Source organism: Coregonus lavaretus (assembly GCF_964263955.1).
Source record: "Coregonus lavaretus genome assembly, chromosome: 37".
Taxonomy (NCBI): Eukaryota; Metazoa; Chordata; class Actinopteri; order Salmoniformes; family Salmonidae; genus Coregonus; species Coregonus lavaretus.
This window is the reverse complement of record NC_140024.1, coordinates 1,160,001-1,184,186: the sequence shown is the minus strand read 5'-3', so window position 1 is coordinate 1,184,186 and position 24,186 is coordinate 1,160,001. Positions and strand designations below refer to the sequence as shown.

At 41.0% G+C, this 24,186-nt stretch overlaps 1 protein-coding gene across 1 annotated transcript in view; it reads right to left on the bottom strand.

Annotated features, from left to right (window-relative positions):
- Positions 1–527: 527 nt before the first annotated feature.
- The window catches only part of LOC311111444 (C-Jun-amino-terminal kinase-interacting protein 1-like), a gene marked incomplete at its 3' end in the record, with an annotated part of 108,684 nt that continues 85,025 nt past the window's right edge, over positions 528–24,186 (bottom strand). The window contains exons 6-12 of the mRNA XM_084154165.1: positions 20,676–20,751; positions 17,021–17,193; positions 12,372–12,475; positions 10,522–10,638; positions 8,799–8,869; positions 8,463–8,561; positions 528–600 (exon numbers count right to left, since the gene is read on the bottom strand). Coding sequence (XP_084010291.1) covers positions 528–600; positions 8,463–8,561; positions 8,799–8,869; positions 10,522–10,638; positions 12,372–12,475; positions 17,021–17,193; positions 20,676–20,751 — 713 coding nt within the window. The remainder of the gene's footprint in view (positions 601–8,462; positions 8,562–8,798; positions 8,870–10,521; positions 10,639–12,371; positions 12,476–17,020; positions 17,194–20,675; positions 20,752–24,186) is intronic.

Sequence of the window (24,186 nt, the reverse complement as noted above, 5' to 3'; positions counted from 1 at the left end):
CAAATACTAGTAATTTAATAGGATCTTTATGGCAGGTTCATTCATTTATTGATTTATTTTTTCCTGACCTCCATTTGCTGTTACCTTAGCAACTACTGGTCTTTCTGGGGTTCACCAAGTCCAAAGCCCAGTGTTCTACCTGGGATTCAAGCTCTAAATCCATAAAGATTAGTTTTAGACTACTCCAGTCCAGGTCACTATGATCTGAACATTGTGCTTTGAGTGGACAGCCTGAGGACACCATAGGCACATTAACTTCCTCATCAGTGACTCCATTTTGCATATTTTGCGACCCCCTCTTCAACATCTCCACTATGTTTGGATCAATTACTTGTTCATTCGTCCTAATGTTTAACATCTTTGGACAAACAGTAGACACCAGTACCTCTCCTTCTTTCTCTCGCTCCTTCTTCATCTTTTTGTCAGATGTATTAGTTCATATTTGTTATAATTGTTTTGTCCGTCATGCAACAGTATGTTATGATACACTGTAACGTACAGGTTTGTGGTGGAAGGCGGGGCGGGTGCTATTCCAGGTAAATATCCTCTGTCGGACAGGAATAATCTACAAATTCCTTATAGTACAACTGGAAGGCTTTCCTGTAGAAGAGACAAGAGGGGAGAACAGATCCGGGGGGGGGGGGGATAGGGTGGGATAGGGGGGTAGATAAACAAACAAACAAAAAAGGTTTTTCAATCACTCAGTTCCTTTCCTGACAGGTATGACAACTCTCTACAGAAACATACACTCAGTGGCCAGTTTATTAGGTACAACCATCTAGTACCAGGTCGGAGTCCCTTTGCCTCCAGAACAGCCTTAATTCTTCGAGGCATGGAAACGTTGCTCAATTGGTATCAAAGGACCTAACATGTGCCACGGAAACATTCCACACACCATTGCACCACTGCTACCAGCCTGTACCGTTGACACCATGCAGGATGGGGCCATCGACTCATGCTGCTTACGCCAAATCCTGACTCTGCCATCAACATGATAAAACAGGAACCGGGATTCAATGCACCAGGTGATGTTTTTCCACTCCTCAATTGTCCTGTGTTTGTGATCACGTACCCACTGGCGCCACTTCTTCTTGTTTTTAGCTGATAGGAGTGGAACTCAGTGTGATGTGGTCGTCTGCTGCAATAGCCCATCCGTGACAAGGACTGACGATATGTGCGCTCTGTTGTACTGCACCGTTATTTGCTTGTGGCCCGCCTGTTAGCTTGCACGATTCTTGCCATTCTCCTTCGACCTCTCATCAACAAGCAGTTTTCGCCCACAGCACTGCTGCGCTGACTGGATGTTTTTTGTTTGTAGCACCATTCTCGTTAAACCATAGACACTGTTGTGCATGAAAAGCCCAGGAGGCCCACTGTTTCTGAGATACTGGAACCATGCTCAAAGTGGCTTAGGTCACTTGTTTTGCCCATTCTAACATTCAATCGAACAGTAACTGAATGTCTCGATGCCTGCCTGTCTGCCTGCTTTATTTAGCAAGCCATGTGACTCACTGTCTAGGAGCGAACCATTTCCATGAACAGGGTGGTGTACCTAATAAACTGGCCCCTGAGTGTACTGGGTCAATTGCAACCAACAGGCAGAATTTAGCACTGGATTTCTTAAAACGCTACTAACAGGAGATTACATTAATCTGCGTGTTAAAACACTTGCTTGCAACCAAAAACCCACAAGAATAAACTAGCAGATCAGTTGATATCATGTTGTTACTGTTTCAAAAGAGTTAGATGCCAGATAGCTGTGTCTAGGTTCTCTACTCTTGGCCCAATGAAATATCGGGAACATTGAAAATAGCAAGGCTGGTAATTAATAACAAATATTTATTGTTAGAATATAGACCAAATGAATTTTAAGAAACTCGAGTAAAGTTGAGCAGTGTACAGTTCAGTACAGTACAGGAAAGTAGAGTATAGTTCAGTACAGTAGAGTACAGTACTGTACTGAAGTGAACTATACTCTACTCTACTGTACTGTACTGAACTCTACTTTCCTGTACTGAACTATACTCTACTCGAGTTTACTGTACAGTAGAGTATAGTTCAGTACAGTTGAATACAGTGCAATATAGTTCAGTACAGTATAGTTCAGTACAGTAGAGTACAGTAGAGTACTGCGTTGACCTCTACTGTCCTGAACTCTACTCTATTTTCCTGTACTGTACTGAACTATACTCTACTCGTGTTTACTGTACAGTAGAGTACAGTATGGTATAGCACAGTAGAGTACAGTACTGTACTCTGCTCTACTTTCCTGTACTGAACTATGCTCTACTCGAATTTACTGTACAGTAGAGTACAGTACAGAAAGTACAAGACAGTACATTAAAAATATCTATGTTTGGCCCACAGAATATAATTTGTAATTTGTCTTACCTTGATTAGACTATAATTAATGAACATATAGATTATATTAACTCAATCATGATTGGCTTGATTAAGTTCCTAATTTGAGATGTAGACAGTTCCGGAATACTTTATTTTCTCCTTTTATTAAGAAATGACCATACTGTATTAAGACAAGTCTTTGTTAATGGATTAAATAAATTAGAAATGAAAAGTAAACCAACACAAGCTTTACATTAATAAAATGTGTAGAGTAAATTCCCACAGTAGATTATGTGTGGTAAACGAGGAAATACCTAATTTCAGTTGGAATGATTGTCAAATAGTTACATTTCTGCTTAGTCTACTCAAATATTAGGTTTAATTTGTACTGAAGATAATACCCACCAGAGGGCTAAATAGTCTTGAAGGTCAACTGCCCCTTAGAACCACACTTCTCTGGATTTAAACGGCTTATGTGGTATAGATAGGAGTCAGAAACATTTTACATTTTATTTACATTTTACATTTTAGTCATTTAGCATACGCTCTTATCCAGAGCGAATTACAGTTAGTGAGTGCATACATTTTTTTTCATACTGGCCCCCCATACAACACATTACTGAGTACCACTCACCATATTTTCAAGCATATTTCTGCATCATGTTATGGGTATGCTTGTCAATCATTGATGACTGGGGTGTTTCTTTATTATAAAAAATTAACGGAATGGAACTAAGCATAGGCAACATCCTAGAGGAAAACCTGATTTATTCTGCTCTCCATCAGACACTGGGGGATGAATTCACCTTTCAGCAGTACAATAACCTAAAAAGGTAAGGCCAGATCTACACTGGAGTTGCTTACAAAGAAGACAGTGAATGTTCCTCAGTGGCCGAGTTACAGTTTTTACATAAATCTGCTTGAAAATCGATGGCAAGACTTGAAAATGGTTGTCTAGCAATGATCAACAACCAAGTTGACAGAGCTTGAACAATTTTGAAAATAATAATGGGCAAATTTTGTACAATCTAGGTGTGCAAAGCTCTTAGAGATTTACCCAGAAAGACTCACAGCTGTATCGCTGCCCAAGGTGATTTTTTTTTTTACATTTACATTTTAGTCATTTAGCAGACACTCTTATCCAGAGCGACTTACAGTTAGTGAGTGCATACATTATTATTATTATTATTTTTGTAATTTTTTTCTTCATATTATAACATATATTGAATCAGGGTGTGAATACTTATGTAACTAAGATATTTCTGTATTCCATTTTCATTATGGGGTATTGTGTTTAAATGGGTGAGAAAAAAATAAATTTAATCCATTTTGAATTCAGGGTGTAACAATGAAATGTGGAATAAGTCAAGGGGTATGAATACTTTCTGAAGGCACTGTACATCAAGCTAATGTGCATGTAAGAGGAAGATGTGCATAGCTCACGTTAGCTAGCTTTAACTTTAGCCCACAGGCACTTGGATACTAGCTTACTAGTTAGTCATGGGATGTAGCCAGCATGCTTTCAATAATGTTTAAACTCGAACTGGCTCATTTCAACTCGTAAAACTATATAACTAATCCAGATAGGCAAGTTAGGTAGCTAGCTAGCTAGCATTTGGGGGCTTTGTATGTTAACCCAAAACAACATGCCTGTTCTCCTAAAAGTGTATTGTGTATATCTAGGGCAAAAATAAATGAAGGATGGTACTTGTCTACTACAAATATAGCTATTGCTCCGTCAGCAAATAGCAGAAGGTATCAGCAAGCATTCAGCAATGTACACAGCTGGTTGCAGAGTAACGGTGTCACCGGCCTGAATCTATTCTGTAGTTACAGTCCCTCTATTAGCATATACATTTTATTTCATTCACAGTCTACGTACAAAACCTGGTGGATTTGTTGTTCAGCAGCATTGTGGGAAGCCCCATACTATATCAGGAGCTCTTAGAGAAGGCTGAGGCAGTGCCCAGACACCAGTCCCGCTTCAGAGTAATGGAGGACACTTGAATCAGGTTGGTCACATTTGATCTGGTCAATGGTCAAAATACTATCCTGGAATTCACCTAACCACCATATGGAATCATGGCTCTCTCTGGATATATTGTCCCCGTCCATATAGCCAGCAGGGTTCTCAGTTCATCGCGCAGACAGGAAAAAAGAACTCTCCGGGAAAAATAAGGTGGAGGGGTATGTCTCATGATTAACAACTCATGATGTGATTGTGGTAACATACAGGAACTCAAGTCCTATTGTTCTCTCGATCTGGAATACCTCCACATCAAATGCCGACTGCATTACCTCCCGAATTTTTTTTATTTGGTTATTGTCACTGCAGTGTATATTCCCCTCCAAGCAGCCAACACCGCGATGGCTCTCAAGGAACTACACTGGGCTTAGGGCAAACTGGAAACCAAATATCCTGAGGCCAGCATTTATTGTAGCTGGGGACTGTAATAAAGGACATCTGAAAAAAAAGCTGAAAAAATTCTACCAACACATCTCCTGCACTACACGCGGAGAGAACACACTTGACCATTGTTATTCTCCCTTCCGGGATGGCTACAAGGCCCTCCCCGCCCTACCTTCAGCAAATCAGATTACACCTCAATCCTGCTCCTCCCCACCTATAGACAGAAACTCAAAAAGGAAGCACCCATGGTAAAGACTGTTCAACATTGGAATCTATGCTACAAGACTGTTTTGAACATGTGGACTGGGAAATGTTCTTGGTCGCCTCTGAGAATAATAACAACGTATACACTGATTCAATGACTGGGTTCATCAGGAACTGCATAGAGGATGTTGTTCCTACTGTGACGATAAGAACTTAGTGGATAGATGGGAGCATTTACGCAAAACTGAAAGCGCGAACCACCACATTTAACCATGGCAAGGTAACTGGGAACATGGACGTGTACAAACAGAACAGCTAAGGCAATCAGAGCCAAAATTGACAGTACAGGGAAAGTAGAGTAGCAATTCAATGGCCCAGACACGAGATGCATGTGGCAGGGACTCCAGACAATCACGGATTATAAAGGGAAAGCCAGCCATGTTGCGGACACCGACGCCTCACTCCCAGACAAGCTAAACACCTTTTTCGCCACTTCAAGGAATACAACACTGAACCGCCGACGTCGGCCTCCACCACTCAAGAGGACTGTGTGCTCCCGATCTATGGGACAATGTGAGTAAGACAATCAAGCGTGTTAAACCTCGCATGCCTGCCGGCCCAGACAACCTTCCAAGCCGCGTCCTCAGAGCATTTGCATGGACATATTAGATCTCTCCCTATCCCAGTCTGTTGTCCCCACTTGTTTCTAGATGTCCACCATTATTGCTGTACCCAAGAGAGCGAAGGTAACTATCGTAGCAATCACTTCTGTCATCATGAAGTGCTTTGAGAGTTAAGACATCCCGCTATGCCCTCCGACAAACCATCAAACAGGCAAAGCTCCGACGCTCGTAGGATGTGGCAGGGCTTGCAAACTATTACGGACTACAAAGGGAAGCACAGCCGCGAGCTGCCCAGTGACACAAGCCTACCAGACGAGCTAAATGACTTCTATGCGTGCTTCGAGGCAAGCAACACTGAAGCATGCATGAGAGCACTAGCTGTTCCGGACGACTGTGTGATCACGCTCTCCGTAGCCGATGTGAGTAAGAACTTTAAACAGGTCAACATTCACAAGGCCGCAGGGCCAGACAGAATACCAGGACGTGTACTCCGAGCATACGCAGACCAACTGGCTAGTGTGTTCACTGACATTTTCAACCTGTCCCTGACCGAGTCTGTAATACCAATGTTTCAAGCAGACCACCATAGTCCCTGTGCCCAAGAACACCAAGGTAACCTGACTAAATGACTACCGACCCGTAACACTCACGTCTTTAGCCATGAAGTGCTTTGAAAGGCTGGTCATGGCTCACATCATTACCATTATCCCAGAAAACCTAGACCCACTCCAATTTGCATACCGCCCCAACATATCCACAGATGACGCAATCTCTATTGCACTCCACACTGCCTTTTCCCACCTGGACAAAAGGAACACCTACATGAGAATGCTATTCATTGACTACAGCTCAGCGTTCAACACTATAGTGCCCTCAAAGCTCATCACTAAGTTACGGACCCTGGGACTAATTACCTCTCTCTGCAACTGAATCCTGGACTTCCTGACGGGTCACCCCCAGGGTAAGGGTGGTCTAAGGCACTGCATCGCAGTGCTAGCTGTGCCACTAAAGATCCTGGTTTGAATCCAGGCTCTGTCGTAGCCGGCCGCGACCGGGAGACCCATGGGGCGGCGCATAATTGGCCCAGCGTCGTCCAGGGTAGGGGAGGGAATGGCCGGCAGGGATGTAGCTCAGTTGGTAGAGCATGGCGTTTGCAACGCCAGGGTTGTGGGTTCGATTCCCACAGGGGTCCAGTATGAAAAAATTTAAATAATGTATGCACTCAATAACTGTAAGTCGCTCTGGATAAGAGCGTCTGCTAAATGACCAAAATGTAAAAACACATTTGCCGCGCTGATCCTCAACACGGGGGCCCCTCAGGGTTGCGTGCTCAGTCCCCTCCTGTACTCCCTGTTCACCCATGACTCATGGCCAAGCACGACTCCAACACCATCATTGAGTTTGTACATGTGACAAATAAAGTTTGATTTGATTTAAAGGACTCTCAGACCTGATAAAATCAAGATTGAACTCTTTGGCCTGAATGCCAAGTGTCACATCTGGAGGAAAGCTGGCACCATCCCTACGGTTAATCATGGTGGTGGCAGCATCATGTTGTGGGGATGTTTTTCAGCGGCAGGGACTTGGAGACTAGTCAGGATTGAGGGATAGATGATTGGAGCAAAGTACAGAGATCCTTGATGAAAACCTGCTCCAGAGCGCTCAGGACCTCAGGATGGGGCGAATGTTCACCTTCCATCAGCACAACGACCCTAAGCACACCGCCAATAAAATGCAGAAGTGGCTTTGGGACAAGTCTCTGAAAATCCTTGAGTGGCCCAGCCAGAGCCCGGACTTGAACCCAATCAAACATCTCTGTTTAGAACTGAAAATAGCTGTGCAGCGACACTCCCCCTCCAACCTGACAGAGCTTGAGAGGATCTGCAGAGAAGAATGGGAGAAACTCCCCAAATACAGGTGTGCCAAGTTTATAGCGTCATACCCAAGAAGACTCAAGGCTGTAATTGCTGCCAAAGGTGCTTCAACAAAGCACTGAGAAAAGAGTGAACACTTATGTAAATTTGATATTTCATGTATTTTTTAAAAACAATTATTCTTATTGTTTTACCTGTTTTTGCTGTGTCATTATGGGGTATTGTGTGTAGATTGATGAGGGGGAAAAAACAATTAAATCAATTTTAGAATAAGGCTGTAAAGTAAGAAAATGTGGAAAAGGTCAAGGGGTCTGAATACTTTCCAAATGCACATAATTATATTCCGGACTCTGACATTGCTCATTATAATATATCTATATTTCTTAATTATTTTATTTTTCTGTTTTGGATTTGCTTGTATTGTTTTGTATTGTTAGGTATTCCTGCACTGTTGGAGCTTGCAACATAAGCATTTCGCTACACCCATGATAACATCTGCAAACTAATTTATGTGTATGCAATACAAAACTTCAAAACATCGTTCTCTCCATAGCAAATATAGTTTAGCTTACCTCGCTGTACTCACTGCTGCACTTGTTTGTTGTGATTGAATGACAAAGACACACCCAAGAAACACCCACATCAAACCACACCCCCAAGATCACTCTTGTATGCCTTCAGCATTTCTTAATGGACATTGATGAAAAACGAGGCCAAATCACGAAGCGCAGTCACCCTTTAAACACTGACATCAGCTTTAGGGAGCGATAATATAATGGCCAATAGTGGTTGCAATTGAGATAAGCTGTGTGGGTGATTTTAGCGCATATTGGTGGTTTAACGAGAGATCACCTCGTGTTGAGACAGTGCCCAATGTTGGTTGTAATTGGCCCACTATGGCTAAGAACCTCTTGAATCCTCTGACAATATAAAATAGAGGGACAAAGAGCAAAAGAGTGACAGGATATATATATTTTTTAAGACAGAAACAAAGTCCTCAATCCTCACCCAACAGACTCTGCCAGGGGTTTAGTCGAATCTTCAGACACAAACACATGACAGGCAAATCTCTGGTCAGCTGGGTGTTTTGTGATGAAGCCAAAGTACCTAAGAGGAAACCATACAACCCACACATAGGTAAAAAAAAATACAGGGGTCAGAGGAGCGAAACCCCAGAGGGAACCAGGTTCCAATAGTAAAATAAATGCAGATTTTCCGGTTCCGAGAGTGATTCTCTTTCTCCATTTCCTCCACTGCCTGCGCTATGACTCTCCCAAAAAGATAATTGTTACTTGAACACAGTGAGCATGACTGACAAAATGTCATCCAGATCCAGGTACTTACTTGCTGTTCTTAGGGTGATAGCCACAGAAGGAAACATTCTTCAACTGGAAGAAGTGGCTGCACTGGTTACTCTGTGATGGCAGACAGACAGACAGACACACACACACACACACACACACACACACACACACACACACACACACACACACACACACACACACACACACACACATCTATATTACAGTTTTTTCCAATTGCTAACACACTACAATGACATGCACAGCACAATTATTTAAACTGACACACAGAGAGCAAAACCTCTACTCAAGTCTCCAAAACACATTTTCTGCTTTACACACATTTTGCAATTCAAAATGGCACTTTGTAAATGCACTGCACATGGTTCTCTGCATAAGACACAACAATCTGACATAAAGTCACATGTTTTCCATTTAAAAACACTGCCATTCAAAATGACACTACATGAGCTAATTGGCCAATACATGTGCCACCTGGCCAAACACCTCAATGGTTAATTGTTACCACTTCAATCAGGAAGTAAGCACTATGAAAAGACCACAGGTGAGCACCTTTTTTGTTTTACAACAACAATGGAAGATGTTGCAGAGAGAGGAAGAGGAAGAGGGAGGGTGAGAATGAGAGGGGGAGGAAGAGTGAGAGGTAGGGGTAGAGCTGGTAGAGGAGTTCATGGCCAAAGAGGACAACAACTTTCAAATGAAATCAGAGCAAACTTAGTTGATCATGTCATTAACCATGGGCTGACAATGCGAGAAGCTGGACAGAGAGTGCAGCCCAACTTGAGCCGTTTTACTGTCGCCTGTGTCATCCGGACATTTAGACTGGAGTACAGGTATGTAACCAAAATGTATTTCACACTATGTAGTACACCCTATGTCATAGTGTATCAGTTGTGTGACACCTGTTTACTTGATGTAATTGTAGGCCAATATAATTTGGAAACTAGAATGACTACCCATAATCTAGAATGACTACCTATAATCTAGAATGATCACCCATAATGTTCTAGATACAGTATCTGGTATGTGCTGTCATATGAATACATCATAGTTCTTTGGTACAAACCTCATTGACCAAATTCTATGGCTCTGAAAAACAGGTGTTGAGGGTAAAAAGTATCCACCCTCCATGTCAACAACTGCATTTCTCATGGAGTTTGCTGTCTGCTTAAACCATATATTCTGTAGGAGCAGTAGCTAGTGAACCTTATGATTGACCAATTAGATTAGATATTAAAACAAATCTTAGCCTTAATGTCAACAAAGAACCCACTGATGGTTACATAGCTTGACTTCAGTTTTGGAGGGCACCGCTGTTGCCAGATAAAATTCTCACTTGCTTCTATGCAGTACAACTGGATTATTATGTGTGGTCTGCAATACCCTGTAGTGCCCACACTGGGGCGTTATCAACCTTCTTTACTGGGAAGACGTACCTCAGTGTGATCTTGCTGGTCAGAGGTTTGTATAAAAAGTCTCTATGTATCTAGTCTTGCAAGCCAAATGTGAAGTCTTGTAGTCATACTTTGGTCCAAACTAAACTTCTGTCTTTCTAAAATGCGTTGAAGGTGTGCCTTAAGAAGTGTGTGTGTGTGATGCAAACGCATGTGTAGAGTGTGTACGTGTGTGTGCATAAATCTGAGTATGTCTGTGTGTGTACCTGTCCTGTTTGTGTGTGTGTGTGTGTGTGTGCGTGTGCGTGTGTATGTGTACAATGTGTGTGCATTTGAGTGTGAAAGTCTTACTCTGTCAGAGGCATAGTAGTCATCCTGGACTAGGAGCTTCACACCTTTCACGTTGATCTCAAGGATACAAGACGATGGTGGGTTATACTGCACTGTCATCCTTCTATTGGTGGCAATCTGGTGGCAATCAAAACAGCATCAGCATCCCTTGAGAAAAGCAGCAGCTGAAACATCAGGGCTGGTTTAGATATTGAATTGATATGTAAAAAAAACAACAACATAAAAACAAGACAACTTGTGCATCCTTATTCTACTAATTGGAATTTAAAACATGAACATTGGAAAGAGGTGGGTTATTGGTCTTAAAATTCTAGTGGCATCTCAGCTAGAAATATACACTATATATATATACAAACGTATGTGGACACATCTTCAAATTAGTGGATTCAGCTATTTGAGCCACACCCGTTGCTGACCGAGCACACAACCATGTAATCTCCGTAGACAAACATTGGCAGTAGAATGGCCTTACTGAAGAGCTCAGTGACTTTCAACGTGGCACCGTCATAGGATACCACCTTTCCAACAAGTCAGTTTGTCAAATTTCAAATGCCTGGAGAATGCTACCTGCCCTAATGCATAGGGCCAACTGTAAAGTTTGGTGGAGGAGGAATAGTGATCTGGGGCTGGTTTTCATGGTTCAGGCTAGGCCCCTTAGTTCCAGTGAAGGGAAATCGTAACGTTACAGCATACAATGACATTCTAGATGATTCTGTGCTTCCAACTTTGTGGCAACAGTTTGGAGAAGGCCCTTTCCTGTTTCTGCATGACAATGCCCCCGTGCCAAAAGCAAGGTCCATACAGAAATGGTTTGTCAAGATCGGTGTGGAAGAACTTGACTGGCCTTCACAGAGACCTGACCTCAACCCCATCGAACACCTTTGGGATGAATTGGAATGCCGACTGCAAGCCAGGCCTAATCGCCCAACATCACTGCCCAACCTCACTAATGCCTAGTTAAATAAATAAAAATAAATAATGCTCTTGTGGCTGAATGGAAGCAAGTCCCCTCAGCAATGTTCCAACATCTAGTGGAAAGCCTTCCCAGAAGAGGGGGGACCATCTCCATATTAATGCCCATGATTTTGGAATGAGATGTTCGACGGGCAGGTGTACACAATGGCTAATACCTCTTCTCAACCTGCCTCTGTCCTATTTTCTTTTCTATCATGTTTTAATGATTTCCTGTCTTAACCTTTCTAATTTGTAATCTCAGATTCTTCTCCTGTCAATGCTTGTTTGTGTAATACAGGGTTGGGGTCAATTCTGAATTGAATTGCGAATTGCTCTTTAATTCCAATTCTATTCTTAAATTTGTCCACACCCCACAGGAAACAGACTTGGAATTGAATTCAAATGGCTTATTTATTCTACACATCACTACACAAATATAATTGTTTTGAAATCATGTATGGTAACCAATACTATGTATAAGATACAGTGTGGTTGAATCAAATGAATGGCACTTTTATGTCTTAATTTACTTCCTTTAATTAAAATTAAATTACAATTCTGCTTTCTGTGGGATGTGTCCAATTCAAATTTCAATTAATGCGTTGAATAAAATTAAATTCTGAATTCCGACCCCAACCCTGGTGTAATACCATACTATCTCAATAGTATTTTCATAGAGAATAAACTATACTGTTTACCTCTCACTCTTTCTCCCCCATTATTTCCCATGTTCCTACTCACTTCATCTGTCTCTTCATCCATCTGTCTCTTCCTCCCCCTCTCACTCAGTTAAAGTTTATGGTTTCCATTGGTAACGTGACAGTTGACATCTCTCTCACACTCTTTCTATCCTCTCACTCTCTCTTTCACAAGCACACACACAGCACATTCCATACCTTCTGCATAGCTGCACACAGAACATCGTTGCCTTTGTGGTAGGGCACTTGGACCGAGCCCAGGAATTTCATGCGGTATCTGTCTACCCATTCACTGCTCTTCACTGTAGGGGAGAGAGAGAGATAGAGAAACAATATAAACTATGGATGCTACAGTACATTTAAGGGCACAATATGTAGTAATAGCTCTGCCATTTCCTGGTTTCTAATGACAAAATCAATATATAATGTAGACAATCATTGTACCATCAATAACTGTCCATCAATAAACATTGTACCCTCACCTGTTTTCGTATATTGCAGCTTAGTAACTAGTAACCACTTAATTATCCTCGAGGTAAGCAACATTCCATCCTTCACCATCATATAACTAATAATTTGACATCATCTGTAAGTATTCATATTTATTGTTAATGTGTGTGCATGTACTATTCATTATTTCACCATTTATTACTTTTAGGATGTTTAAAAAGGTCGCTAGCTAAAATGGTTTTAACCGATCCCATTGAAATGTATGGTGTTTAGCTTGGCGGTTAGCTAGCCTCATTGCTATTCATGTTTCTCTCTTTAATCGTCATGCTAACTAATCAGCATGGATGTGTGTGTATGCAAATGTGTATTTGTGTTAGTATACTCACCTGTGTCCTACCTGTTTGGTATATTTTGGTTCATCCTGGATGTTCACCTCCCTGTAAAATGCCCAATCTACAAAGGACTATTGTAGCCTATACCTACCTTGTGAGACCTGTAAATCATTATTCTCTCCTACTATTGTCCCAACATGTTATATGTTCATGTTTAGCTTTGATACAGCCAATTCTACATGTATCTATCTATATACAGTGGGGGAAAAAAGTATTTATTCAGCCACCAATTGTGCAAGTTCTCCCACTTAAAAAGATGAGAGGCCTGTAATTTTCATCATAGGTACACGTCAACTATGACAGACAAATTGAGGAAAAAAATTCCAGAAAATCACATTGTAGGATTTTTAATGAATTTATTTGCAAATTATGGTGGAAAATAATTATTTGGTCACCTACAAACAAGCAAGATTTCTGGCTCTCACAGACCTGTAACTTTAAGAGGCTCCTCTGTCCTCCACTCGTTACCTGTATTAATGGCACCTGTTTGAACTTGTTATCAGTATAAAAGACACCTGTCCACAACCTCAAACAGTCACACTCCAAACTCCACTATGGCCAAGACCAAAGAGCTGTCAAAGGACACCAGAAACAAAATTGTAGACCTGCACCAGGCTGGGAAGACTGAATCTGCAATAGGTAAGCAGCTTGGTTTGAAGAAATCAACTGTGGGAGCAATTATTAGGAAATGGAAGACATACAAGACCACTGATAATCTCCCTCGATCTGGGGCTCCACGCAAGATCTCACCCCGTGGGGTCAAAATGATCACAAGAACGGTGAACAAAAATCCCAGAACCACACGGGGGGACTTAGTGAATGACCTGCAGAGAGCTGGGACCAAAGTAACAAAGCCTACCATCAGTAACACACTACGCCGCCAGGGACTCAAATCCTGCAGTGCCAGACGTGTCCCCCTGCTTAAGCCAGTACATGTCCAGGCCCGTCTGAAGTTTGCTAGAGTGCATTTGGATGATCCAGAAGAGGATTGGGAGAATGTCATATGGTCAGATGAAACCAAAATATAACTTTTTGGTAAAAACTCAACTCGTCGTGTTTGGAGGACAAAGAATGCTGAGTTGCATCCAACGAACACCATACCTACTGTGAAGCATGGGGGTGGAAACATCATGCTTTGGGGCTATTTTTCTGCAAAGGGACCAGGACGACTGATCCGTGTAAAGGAAAGAATGAATGGTGCCATGTATCGTGAGATTTTGAGTGAAAACCTCCTTCCATCAGCAAGGGCATTGAAGATGAAACGTGGCTGGGTCTTTCAGCATGACAATGATCCCAAACACACCGCCTGGGCAACGAAGGAGCGGCTTCGTAAGAAGCATTTCAAGGTCCTGGAGTGGCCTAGCCAGTCTCCAGATCTCAACCCCATAGAAAATCTTTGGAGGGAGTTGAAAGTCTGTGTTGCCCAGCGACAGCCCCAAAACATCACTGCTCTAGAGGAGATCTGCATGGAGGAATGGGCCAAAATACCAGCAACAGTGTGTGAAAACCTTGTGAAGACTTACAGAAAACATTTGACCTGTGTCATTGCCAACAAAGGGTATATAACAAAGTATTGAGAAACTTTTGTTATTGACCAAATACTTATTTTCCACCATAATTTGCAAATAAATTCATAAAAATCCTACAATGTGATTTTCTGGAAAGAAAATTCTAATTTTGTCTGTCATAGTTGACGTGTACCTATGATGAAAATTACAGGCCTCTCTCATCTTTTTAAGTGAGAGAACTTGCACAATTGGTGGCTGACTAAATACTTTTTTTCCCCACTGTATGTGAGAATATCATACTTACCTTTTGGCATGCTGTGGTTATAGTTTTGTGCGTACAGTTTTAGACTTCTGAAATTAAATCTTCAAATTATATCTCCAGCCTGGTTCTTGGATGATTAGTGTTAAGAAAAGTTTAGCTGGCTATCTAGCTAAAGAAGCGCTCATTGGAGCATGCCCTTAGTGAGAACAGCAAAAATAATGTATTTTCAGCTGTTTGAAGCTGGTGTACAGAACTGAAAGTAAGAAGACACAAAAATGAAACTTATGGAGGGGGAGCATATAAATATTGTACATAGAACAGATCTACTGCTTGTCAGACTTGCTTTCAATGAGAATGACATATCAACTCCCATTTCTATAGGAAATCTGTTGGTTCTTCCACAAAGCTACATAATGGACCTTTAAAGTGCTCTGAATGAAGATGGGTCAACATTTAAGCACTGCATACATAATAATGGGTTAGTGCTGGACAAGGCTGACTCAGTACTTCTAGCCCTTCTCTTATGTTCGATTGGGCCAACACCGTTTATGTTCCGGGTCAATTTGACCAGTACAGTAAGTACAATAAGTCCATCAAGATCACAAATATAGGATCTTAACCTCCCAAAATGTTTTTTCTAGTAGCTCAGAGTTTCTTCTTTCATATGCTTTTCCCCTAAATTGATGGACCCAATTGTTCAAAAGTTAGAGCCAAATGTTTGATTACTGTACCAAAGTCGTAAATCAATCAAATTATGACATTTTATGACATTTAAGACCTTTATAGCAAATGTTTTGCCTAACTTCAGATCACTGTTCCTCGGCCTCAGAACATTACAGGGAAAGCATACCTATATCCTTGTGATCCCCGTATAGCTCAGGCCCCGTGAAGCTCAGTTGGTAGAGCATGGCGTTTGCAACGCCAGGGTTGTGGGTTCGATTCCCACGGGGGGTCAGTATGAAAAAAAAAATGTATGCACTCACTAACTGTAAGTCGCTCTGGATAAGAGTGTTTGCTAAAATGACTAAAATATAAATGATACAATCATGGACGGATCTTTACTCCACAGAATAACATTTGTCTCTAGCACAAAGGTCAAGGTCAAATTTACTTCAGATCAGTGTTGCTTAGCCTCTGAGCATCATAGGGACATTATTTGTGATCATCATGTTTGCACCATTCCTGTGCAGAAAGCAGATTGTTTCCAGGTCACACCGTTCAAAAGTTATGTAGGTCAAGGTCAAATTGCGGGAGCCAAATTCCTGGTTAAATTGACTTCAGATCAGTGTTGCTCAGCAACATAGGGAAATCATACTTATATCTATGTGATTATCATGGTTGCACCATTCCTGTGCAGTAAGCAGTTTGTTTCTATATATAAAGTTAAATAGACCATGTTCAAGGTCAAATTGCGGGTAAAATTTACCCAGAACATCATGTCACTATTCCGGTACTGGGTTTAAAGTTAATTGTATTTGTTTAATTATGTGTTTTGCAAGTTTGAGACCCATCCTCAGGAAAGCAGATGAAGGGTCATGGTTGAAAAATGACGTAAAATAGTATTTTAGTGATTTCGAACTCTTTTCAAATTGCCCCGGAACAGAAGGGAAGGGTTAAAGTGCTCTACACACGGTTGGATCAATGCCATTAGTACTGTAATGTGCATCAATATATTCACCTATAGAGCTGTCAACACAATAGTGTTCTTTAAAGTGGCAATCTGCGATTGGTTACACACCATGGCAAATACATTTTACTTTACTTACAATGTCATGTGCTGAATCATTTGGTTATGAGGATCAAACTATTTAATATTTGTGTTCCTTAAAGAGGCAATCTGCAGTTGTCACATCAATTTGTAGACTTTTAAATTAATGATATACTGTAGACCAATTGATTCTTGAAGAATATAACTTCTACATTTCTCATGAGCTTAGTTCAAAACTATCAGCTTGTCTTGATCCACTGTGTGTAAACAATTTAATTGTAAACAGTTACATAGCCTCAAAACATGGTAAAAACTATAATGTTGATATCATGAATGGTCAATCCTTGCATCCATAGCTCTGATGAGTGGTTACATTTCTCCAGTCCCATCCCTCAGCTGTTTACGAAAACAGTGGCGGGATGTTGGCTTTGTTATTGTTTGAACTACAGATTGCCCTTTTAAAGTGGTGCAAATACTCATTTAGCATTTTAGCACTGTGTAAATAAGCAGGGATCAAAGCATTGTACCTTTTAAGCTCTCTGGCTCCTTGGCGACCTCTATGGCGTAGTAAGCAGGAAAGATGCCGTGGGTGCCTGTACGCATGTTGTAGCCTTCGTACCAGTAATCCTCTGCTTGTACCTCCACTAGTAGAGGGTCATCCACCTCCAACTCCAGCTCATCTTCATGGCGAGGGACAAACCTGTAGTTGTCACAGAAACAGGGACAAACAGCCAGACAGAACAACAGATTTTAGAACCTGTTCATGCTTAGAAAGCCAATTTTCTAACTGTGTAACGTTCAAGTCTACACCTGTGTACATTTGGCTGGTAACAGATACAGTGCACTCAGCTTATAAGATACATAGATATACTACTGAACTGCTTATAGTGGTCAAACACCATAGCTAAGGAATATTCCTGTACTTACAATGTAATGTGCTTGAATCATTTGGTTGTCAGGATCAAACTGTTTAATATTTGTGTTCCTTAAAGGGGCAATCTGCAGTTGCTACATACATTTTTGACTTTGATTCTTGAAGAATATAATTTGCGTCATGAGCTTAGTTCAACTGTCATACCCAATCAGAACCCAAAATATAAGCGTGTTTTAATCTATTGTTTTGTAAACAGAGGGTGTGTGACAGTACATGAAGGATCACTTGTCTTATACTGTTCAAATGTATGATGAAGTTACGAGTAATTGTAAAAGGATGACCAAATTGAAATATTTCTGTGGTAGTACTTCCTTGAATTCCACTGTGGCGTTGGCCCCCTCTGTTGAACACAGACCAACAATACACCAAACGATGTGTATTGAGCAGCCCGTTAGTTTGGCACAATCTATGTCCAAATCAGTCAAACACTCTATATATGTATATTGAAAATGTTATTGCTTTTTTTTAGCTTTCAGGAGGTCTGGGGGGGTTGAATTTTTCTGAGAGCCAATCCGTGACTTGCCAAATAACATACACTTATTTAATTGTTTTTAGGACTCCAGATTTTCCCACCTTGCCGGCTTGGGGATTCAATCCAGCAACCTTTCGGTTACTGGCCCAATGCTGAGTTTAAAGATAATTGACATTAGATCATCGTTAGCTTAGCACAATTGCTGGAGGTCTCCAGGTAGCCAGCTCCTCTCAAAAGCATGGAAAAATACCTTCTAGCTACTCCTAAGTATATATAAAACTATCATATTTCAATTCTAGTTGTTTTAAATGCAGTTATTTTTGGAACTATTTTATCTGAAATATGCATTTCATTCATCTGCCGTAGGCGAAAGAAAAGGTTATGTGCAACCTCTCAAGTCAACACAGCCAGCCAACTGCGACAACGGGACAGCGCTTCAGTTCTGAGCTAGATAGATGGTAGTACCATCGCATGTCCAATATAGTTTGTGAGTGTCCTGTGAGAATTTATAAAATATATAAATTACTATGTAGGACTATAAATGACCAACCAACCAGCTTTGGAATAGTTAGAAGGTATATTTCCCTGCTTTTGAGAGGAGCTGGTTACTCTACCTGGAGACTTCCAGCCATTGCGCTATGCTAACGATAAGCTAATGTCAGTTACCTTCAAACTGCATACCGAGACATAAAAATGGTATTGATGAGTTCATCTTTCTAGGTAAATAAATTAAATCCCCAAATCTCATAGTATCCCTTTAAAAAGGAATAGTTTCACTATATTAAAACGAGAATTCAGTTCACATAACAGGGGTTGACCTTAACATGAGGGACAGACATACAGTGGGGAGAACAAGTATTTGATACACTGCCGATTTTGCAGGTTTTCCTACTTACAAAGCATGTAGAGGTCTGTAATTGTTATCATAGGTACACTTCAACTGTGAGACGGAATCTAAAACAAATATCCAGAAAATCACATGGTATGATTTTTAAGTAATTAATTTGCGTTTTATTGCATGACATAAGTATTTGATACATCAGAAAAGCAGAACTTAATATTTGGTACAGAAACCTTTGTTTGCAATTACAGAGATCATACGTTTCCTGTAGGTCTTGACCAGGTTTGCACACACTGTAGCAGGGATTTTGGCCCACTCCTCCATACAGACCTTCTCCAGATCCTTCAGGTTTCGGGGCTGTCGCTGGGCAATACAGACTTTCAGCTCCCTCCAAAGATTTTCTATTGGGTTGAGGTCTGGAGACCAGCTAGGCAACTCCAGGACCTTGAGATGCTTCTTATGGAGCCACTCCTTAGTTGCCTTGGCTGTGTGTTTTGGGTCATTGTCATGCTGGAAGACCCAGCCACGACCCATCTTCAATGCTCTTACTGAGGGAAGGAGGTTGTTGGCCAAGATCTTGCGATACATGGCCCCATCCATCCTCCCCTCAATACGGTGCAGTCATCCTGTCCCCTTTGCAGAAAAGCATCCCTAAAGAATGATGTTTCCACCTCCATGCTTCACGGTTGGGATGGTGTTCTTGGGGTTGTACTCATCCTTATTCTTCCTCCAAACACGGCGAGTGGAGTTTAGACCATAAAGCTCTATTTTTGTCTCATCAGACCACATGACCTTCTCCCATTCCTCCTCTGGATCATCCAGATGGTCATTGGCAAACTCCAGACGTGCCTGGACATGCGCTGGCTTGAGCAGGGGGATTTTAATCCATGACGGCGTAGTGTGTTACTAATGGTTTTCTTTGAGACTGTGGTCCCAGCTCTCTTCAGGTCATTGACCAGGTCCTGCCGTGTAGTTCTGGGCTGATCCCTCACCATCCTCATGATCATTGATGCCCCACGAGGTGAGATCTTGCATGGGGCCCCAGACCGAGGGTGATTGACCGTCATCTTGAACTTCTTCCATTTTCTAATAATTGCACCAACAGTTGTTGCCTTCTCACCAAGCTGCTTGCCTATTGTCCTGTAGCCCATTCCAGCCTTGTACAGGTACAATTTCATCCCTGATGGCCTTACACAGCTCTCTGGTCTTGGCCATTGTGGAGAGGTTGCAGTCTGTTTGATTGAGTGTGTGGACAGGTGTCTTTTATACAGGTAACGAGTTCAAACAGGTGCAGTTAATACAGGTAATGAGTGGAGAACAGGAGGGCTTCTCAAAGAAAAACTAACAGGTCTGTGAGAGCCGGAATTCATACTGGTTGGTAGGTGATCAAATACTTATGTCATGCAATAAAATGAAAATTAATTAATTTATTGACTTGTTCATGTGGTCTATATTAAAGAGAACTTCATTTAATATGCTGTAATAGTCTTTTAAAATGCAATATTTGTGCACAATTTCTACTTAAAATATCAAAGGGACGCAAAATGTACTCTATTTGTGGAACGACGTAACTATACATAGGTTTTTCTGCTCTACTGATTCCAAGAGACCCATTCGGCCTGTCAAATCTATATGTCATGGAGGATAACTGACAAGTCACATTACTAAATGCTACAAAGCAATGCTAAAGTGTAAATGGTCAATTAATTTAGTGGTTAGGATTACCTAAGTGCTATGAGTAAGTATGATGGGTTAGAGGTGTTTGTTTAATCAGTGCTAGGATATAGTTGTGGGTTTAATTCCCACATCAGCTATATACTGAAAGGATGTGTTTAATAAGTCACTTTGTATAAATACCTGCAAAATGTAATTCGCAGTAGTGCAGGTGACGACGATGACTGATGATGTGATGATGATAATAAAGATGTATCTCACCTGTAGACGGCTCTGTGACTCTGTTCCCTCTCCTCCCCATTTATGATGCAGGAGAACAAGCAAAACGACTCTGCACCTGGAGAAGTTGGGAGTAAAAGAAGATTCATTTTTATTCTGAAGTACTATTTCCAAGTGCTGCATGGATGAAATATATGTTTTTCTCACCCATCTACTCATAATACCCCATAATGACCAATTGAAAAATATTTGCAGAAATCTTTGCAAATATATTGAAAATTAAATGCAGAAATATGTCGAAAACATAAGTATTCACACCCCTGAGTCAATACTTTGTATAAGCACCTTTGGCGGCAATTGCAGCTGTGAATCTTTTTTGTTAAGTCTCTAAGAGCTTTGCACACCTGGATTGTACAATATTTGCCCATTATTCTTTTTAAAATTCTTCAAGCTCTGTCAAGTTGATGGTTGGTCATTGCTAGACAGCCATTTTCAAGTTTTTCCATAGAGTTTCAACTTATAGAATAGTTATGCATGCTCAAGTTTTCAGTTTTTTTGTCTTATTTCTAGTGTTTTTCACAAAAAAATATTTTGCATCTTCAAAGTGGTAGGCATGTTGTGTAAATCAAATGATACAAACACCGACAAAATCAATTTTAATTCCAGGTTGTAAGGCAGCAAAATAGGAAAAATGCCAAGGGGGGTGAATATTATCGAAAGCCACTGTAGTCAACATTTTCTACAAACAAAATTCCACTTTATGGGGTATTGTGTGTAGATCAGTGACACAAAATCTTAATTTAATCCATTTTAAATTCAGGCTGTAGCACAACAACATGTGTAAAAGGTTTGAATACTTTATGAAGGTACTGTACAGTGGGGAAAAAAAGTATTTAGTCATCCACCAATTGTGCAAGTTCTCCCACTTAAAAAGATGAGAGAGGCCTGTAATTTTCATCATAGGTACACGTCAACTATGACAGACAAATTGAGATTTTTTTTCTCCAGAAAATCACATTGTAGGATTTTTAATGAATTTATTTGCAAATTATGGTGGAAAATAAGTATTTGGTCAAACAAGCAAGCAAGATTTCTGGCTCTCACAGACCTGTAACTTCTTCTTTAAGAGGCTCCTCTGTCCTCCACTCGTTACCTGTATTAATGGCACCTGTTTGAACTTGTTATCTGTATAAAAGACACCTGTCCACAACCTCAAACAGTCACACTCCAAACTCCACTATGGCCAAGACCAAAGAGCTGTCAAAGGACACCAGAAACAAAATTGTAGACCTGCACCAGGCTGGGAAGACTGAATCTGCAATAGGTAAGCAGCTTGGTTTGAAGAAATCAACTGTGGGAGCAATTATTAGGAAATGGAAGACCTACAAGACCACTGATAATCTCCCTCGATCTGGGGCTCCACGCAAGATCTCACCCCGTGGGGTCAAAATGATCACAAGAACGGTGAGCAAAAATCCCAGAACCACACGGGGGGACCTAGTGAATGACCTGCAGAGAGCTGGGACCAAAGTAACAAAGCCTACCATCAGTAACACATTATGCCGCCAGGGACTCAAATCCTGCAGTGCCAGACGTGTCCCCCTGCTTAAGCCAGTACATGTCCAGGCCCATCTGAAGTTTGCTAGAGTGCATTTGGATGATCCAGAAGAGGATTGGGAGAATGTCATATGGTCAGATGAAACCAAAATAGAACTTTTTGGTAAAATCTCAACTCGTCGTGTTTGGAGGACAAAGAATGCTGAGTTGCATCCAAAGAACACCATACCTACTGTGAAGCATGGGGGTGGAAACATCATGCTTTGGGACTGTTTTTCTGCAAAGGGACCAGGACGACTGATCCGTGTAAAGGAAAGAATGAATGGGGCCATTTATCGTGAGATTTTGAGTGAAAACCTCCTTCCATCAGCAAGGGCATTGAAGATGAAACATGGCTGGGTGTTTGATCATGACAATGATCCCAAACACACCGCCTGGGCAACGAAAGAGTTGCTTCGTAAGAAGCATTTCAAGGTCCTGGAGTGGCCTAGTCAGTCTCCAGATCTCAACCCCATAGAAAATCTTTGGAGGGAGTTGAAAGTCCGTGTTGCCCAGCGACAGCCCCAAAACATCACTGCTCTAGAGGAGATCTGCATGGAGGAATGGGCCAAAATACCAGCAACAGTGTGTGAAAACTTTGTGAAGACTTACAGAAGACGTTTGACCTGTGTCATTGCCAACAAAGGGTATATAACAAAGTATTGAGAAACTTTTGTTATTGACCAAATACTTATTTTCCACCATAATTTGCAAATAAATTCATAAAAAATCCTACAATGTGATTTTCTGGAAAAAAATGCTCATTTTGTCTGTCATAGTTGATGTGTACCTATGATGAAAATTACAGGCCTCTCATCTTTTTAAGTGGGAGAACTTGCACAATTGGTGGCTGACTAAATACATTTTTTCCCCCACTGTATATCAGGGGTCTCAAGCTGAAAAAGTTGAAGATCCCCTGGTCTACATTAACAATATTGGGTTGTCTGTGGAAAAAAATTGTAAACTGCACCTGTATGCGTATGATACTGTTGTGTATTCTATTGCCCCCATTGTGGACCAGGCACTTTGACTTACAGACTGCTTTCATTGTCTTACAAAAAACACTTCTTGACCTTAAATAATTATTGAATGCTGGAAAAACAAAGTACATGTTGTTTTCTATAGCGCACAACAATGACTCTAAAGATTTAATAATCTGTACCTTGGATTATGCCCACAATGACCGTGTCTCTGCCTGGGCATTTGGATAAGACAATACGTTGCCTTTTAAAAAACATATAAACGAGTTAACTAAGAAGCTGAGAATAAAAATGGGTTTCTTCTATAGAAATAGATCATTTGTCATGCTTAATAGTAGAAAACAGATCATTCAGTCGACATTCCTACCGGTCCTAGACTATGGTGACATCATCTACATGAATGCAGCTGCCACTGTTAAGCTGTTAGATGCGGTTTACCATAGCACACTTGCTTTTATCAGGGGTGACAGGTTTTCTCTATGAAAAAGTAGGCTGGGCCTCTTTGACGTCGCATAGGTCGAAACATTGCATTCTGTTAATTTATAAAGCCCTTTCGCAAAAACTCCAGCATTACCTAACCCGGGTCACAGGTATGGCCATGTCTTGAAATTCCTTCTGTCACTACAGAATACTCTGCAATTGGATGCATTAGTGCCTTTCGGGCAATTCAGATTGTTGGTTGAGGACCTCTTCACTGAGGAATGTGGTAATTTTGGCCCATAGAAACACATTGAATAATACGTTCATAAATAGACAGTAAACAATTTTATCATAAGGAGTAAGGTTTTGTAGTGTCTGGCCTATATCTACGAGGTATAAGAAAGTTCAGGAAATATTTGTGTTTTTTTTTTACACATATTTAACCCCTTTTTTTTGTTGGCACAAAACTACCTCCATACTTTCATTCATTTGTATGGGTTACATTCAGACGAGTTCCGTGACACTTGTGGGGGTCGTAGAGCAAAACGGACGCTACA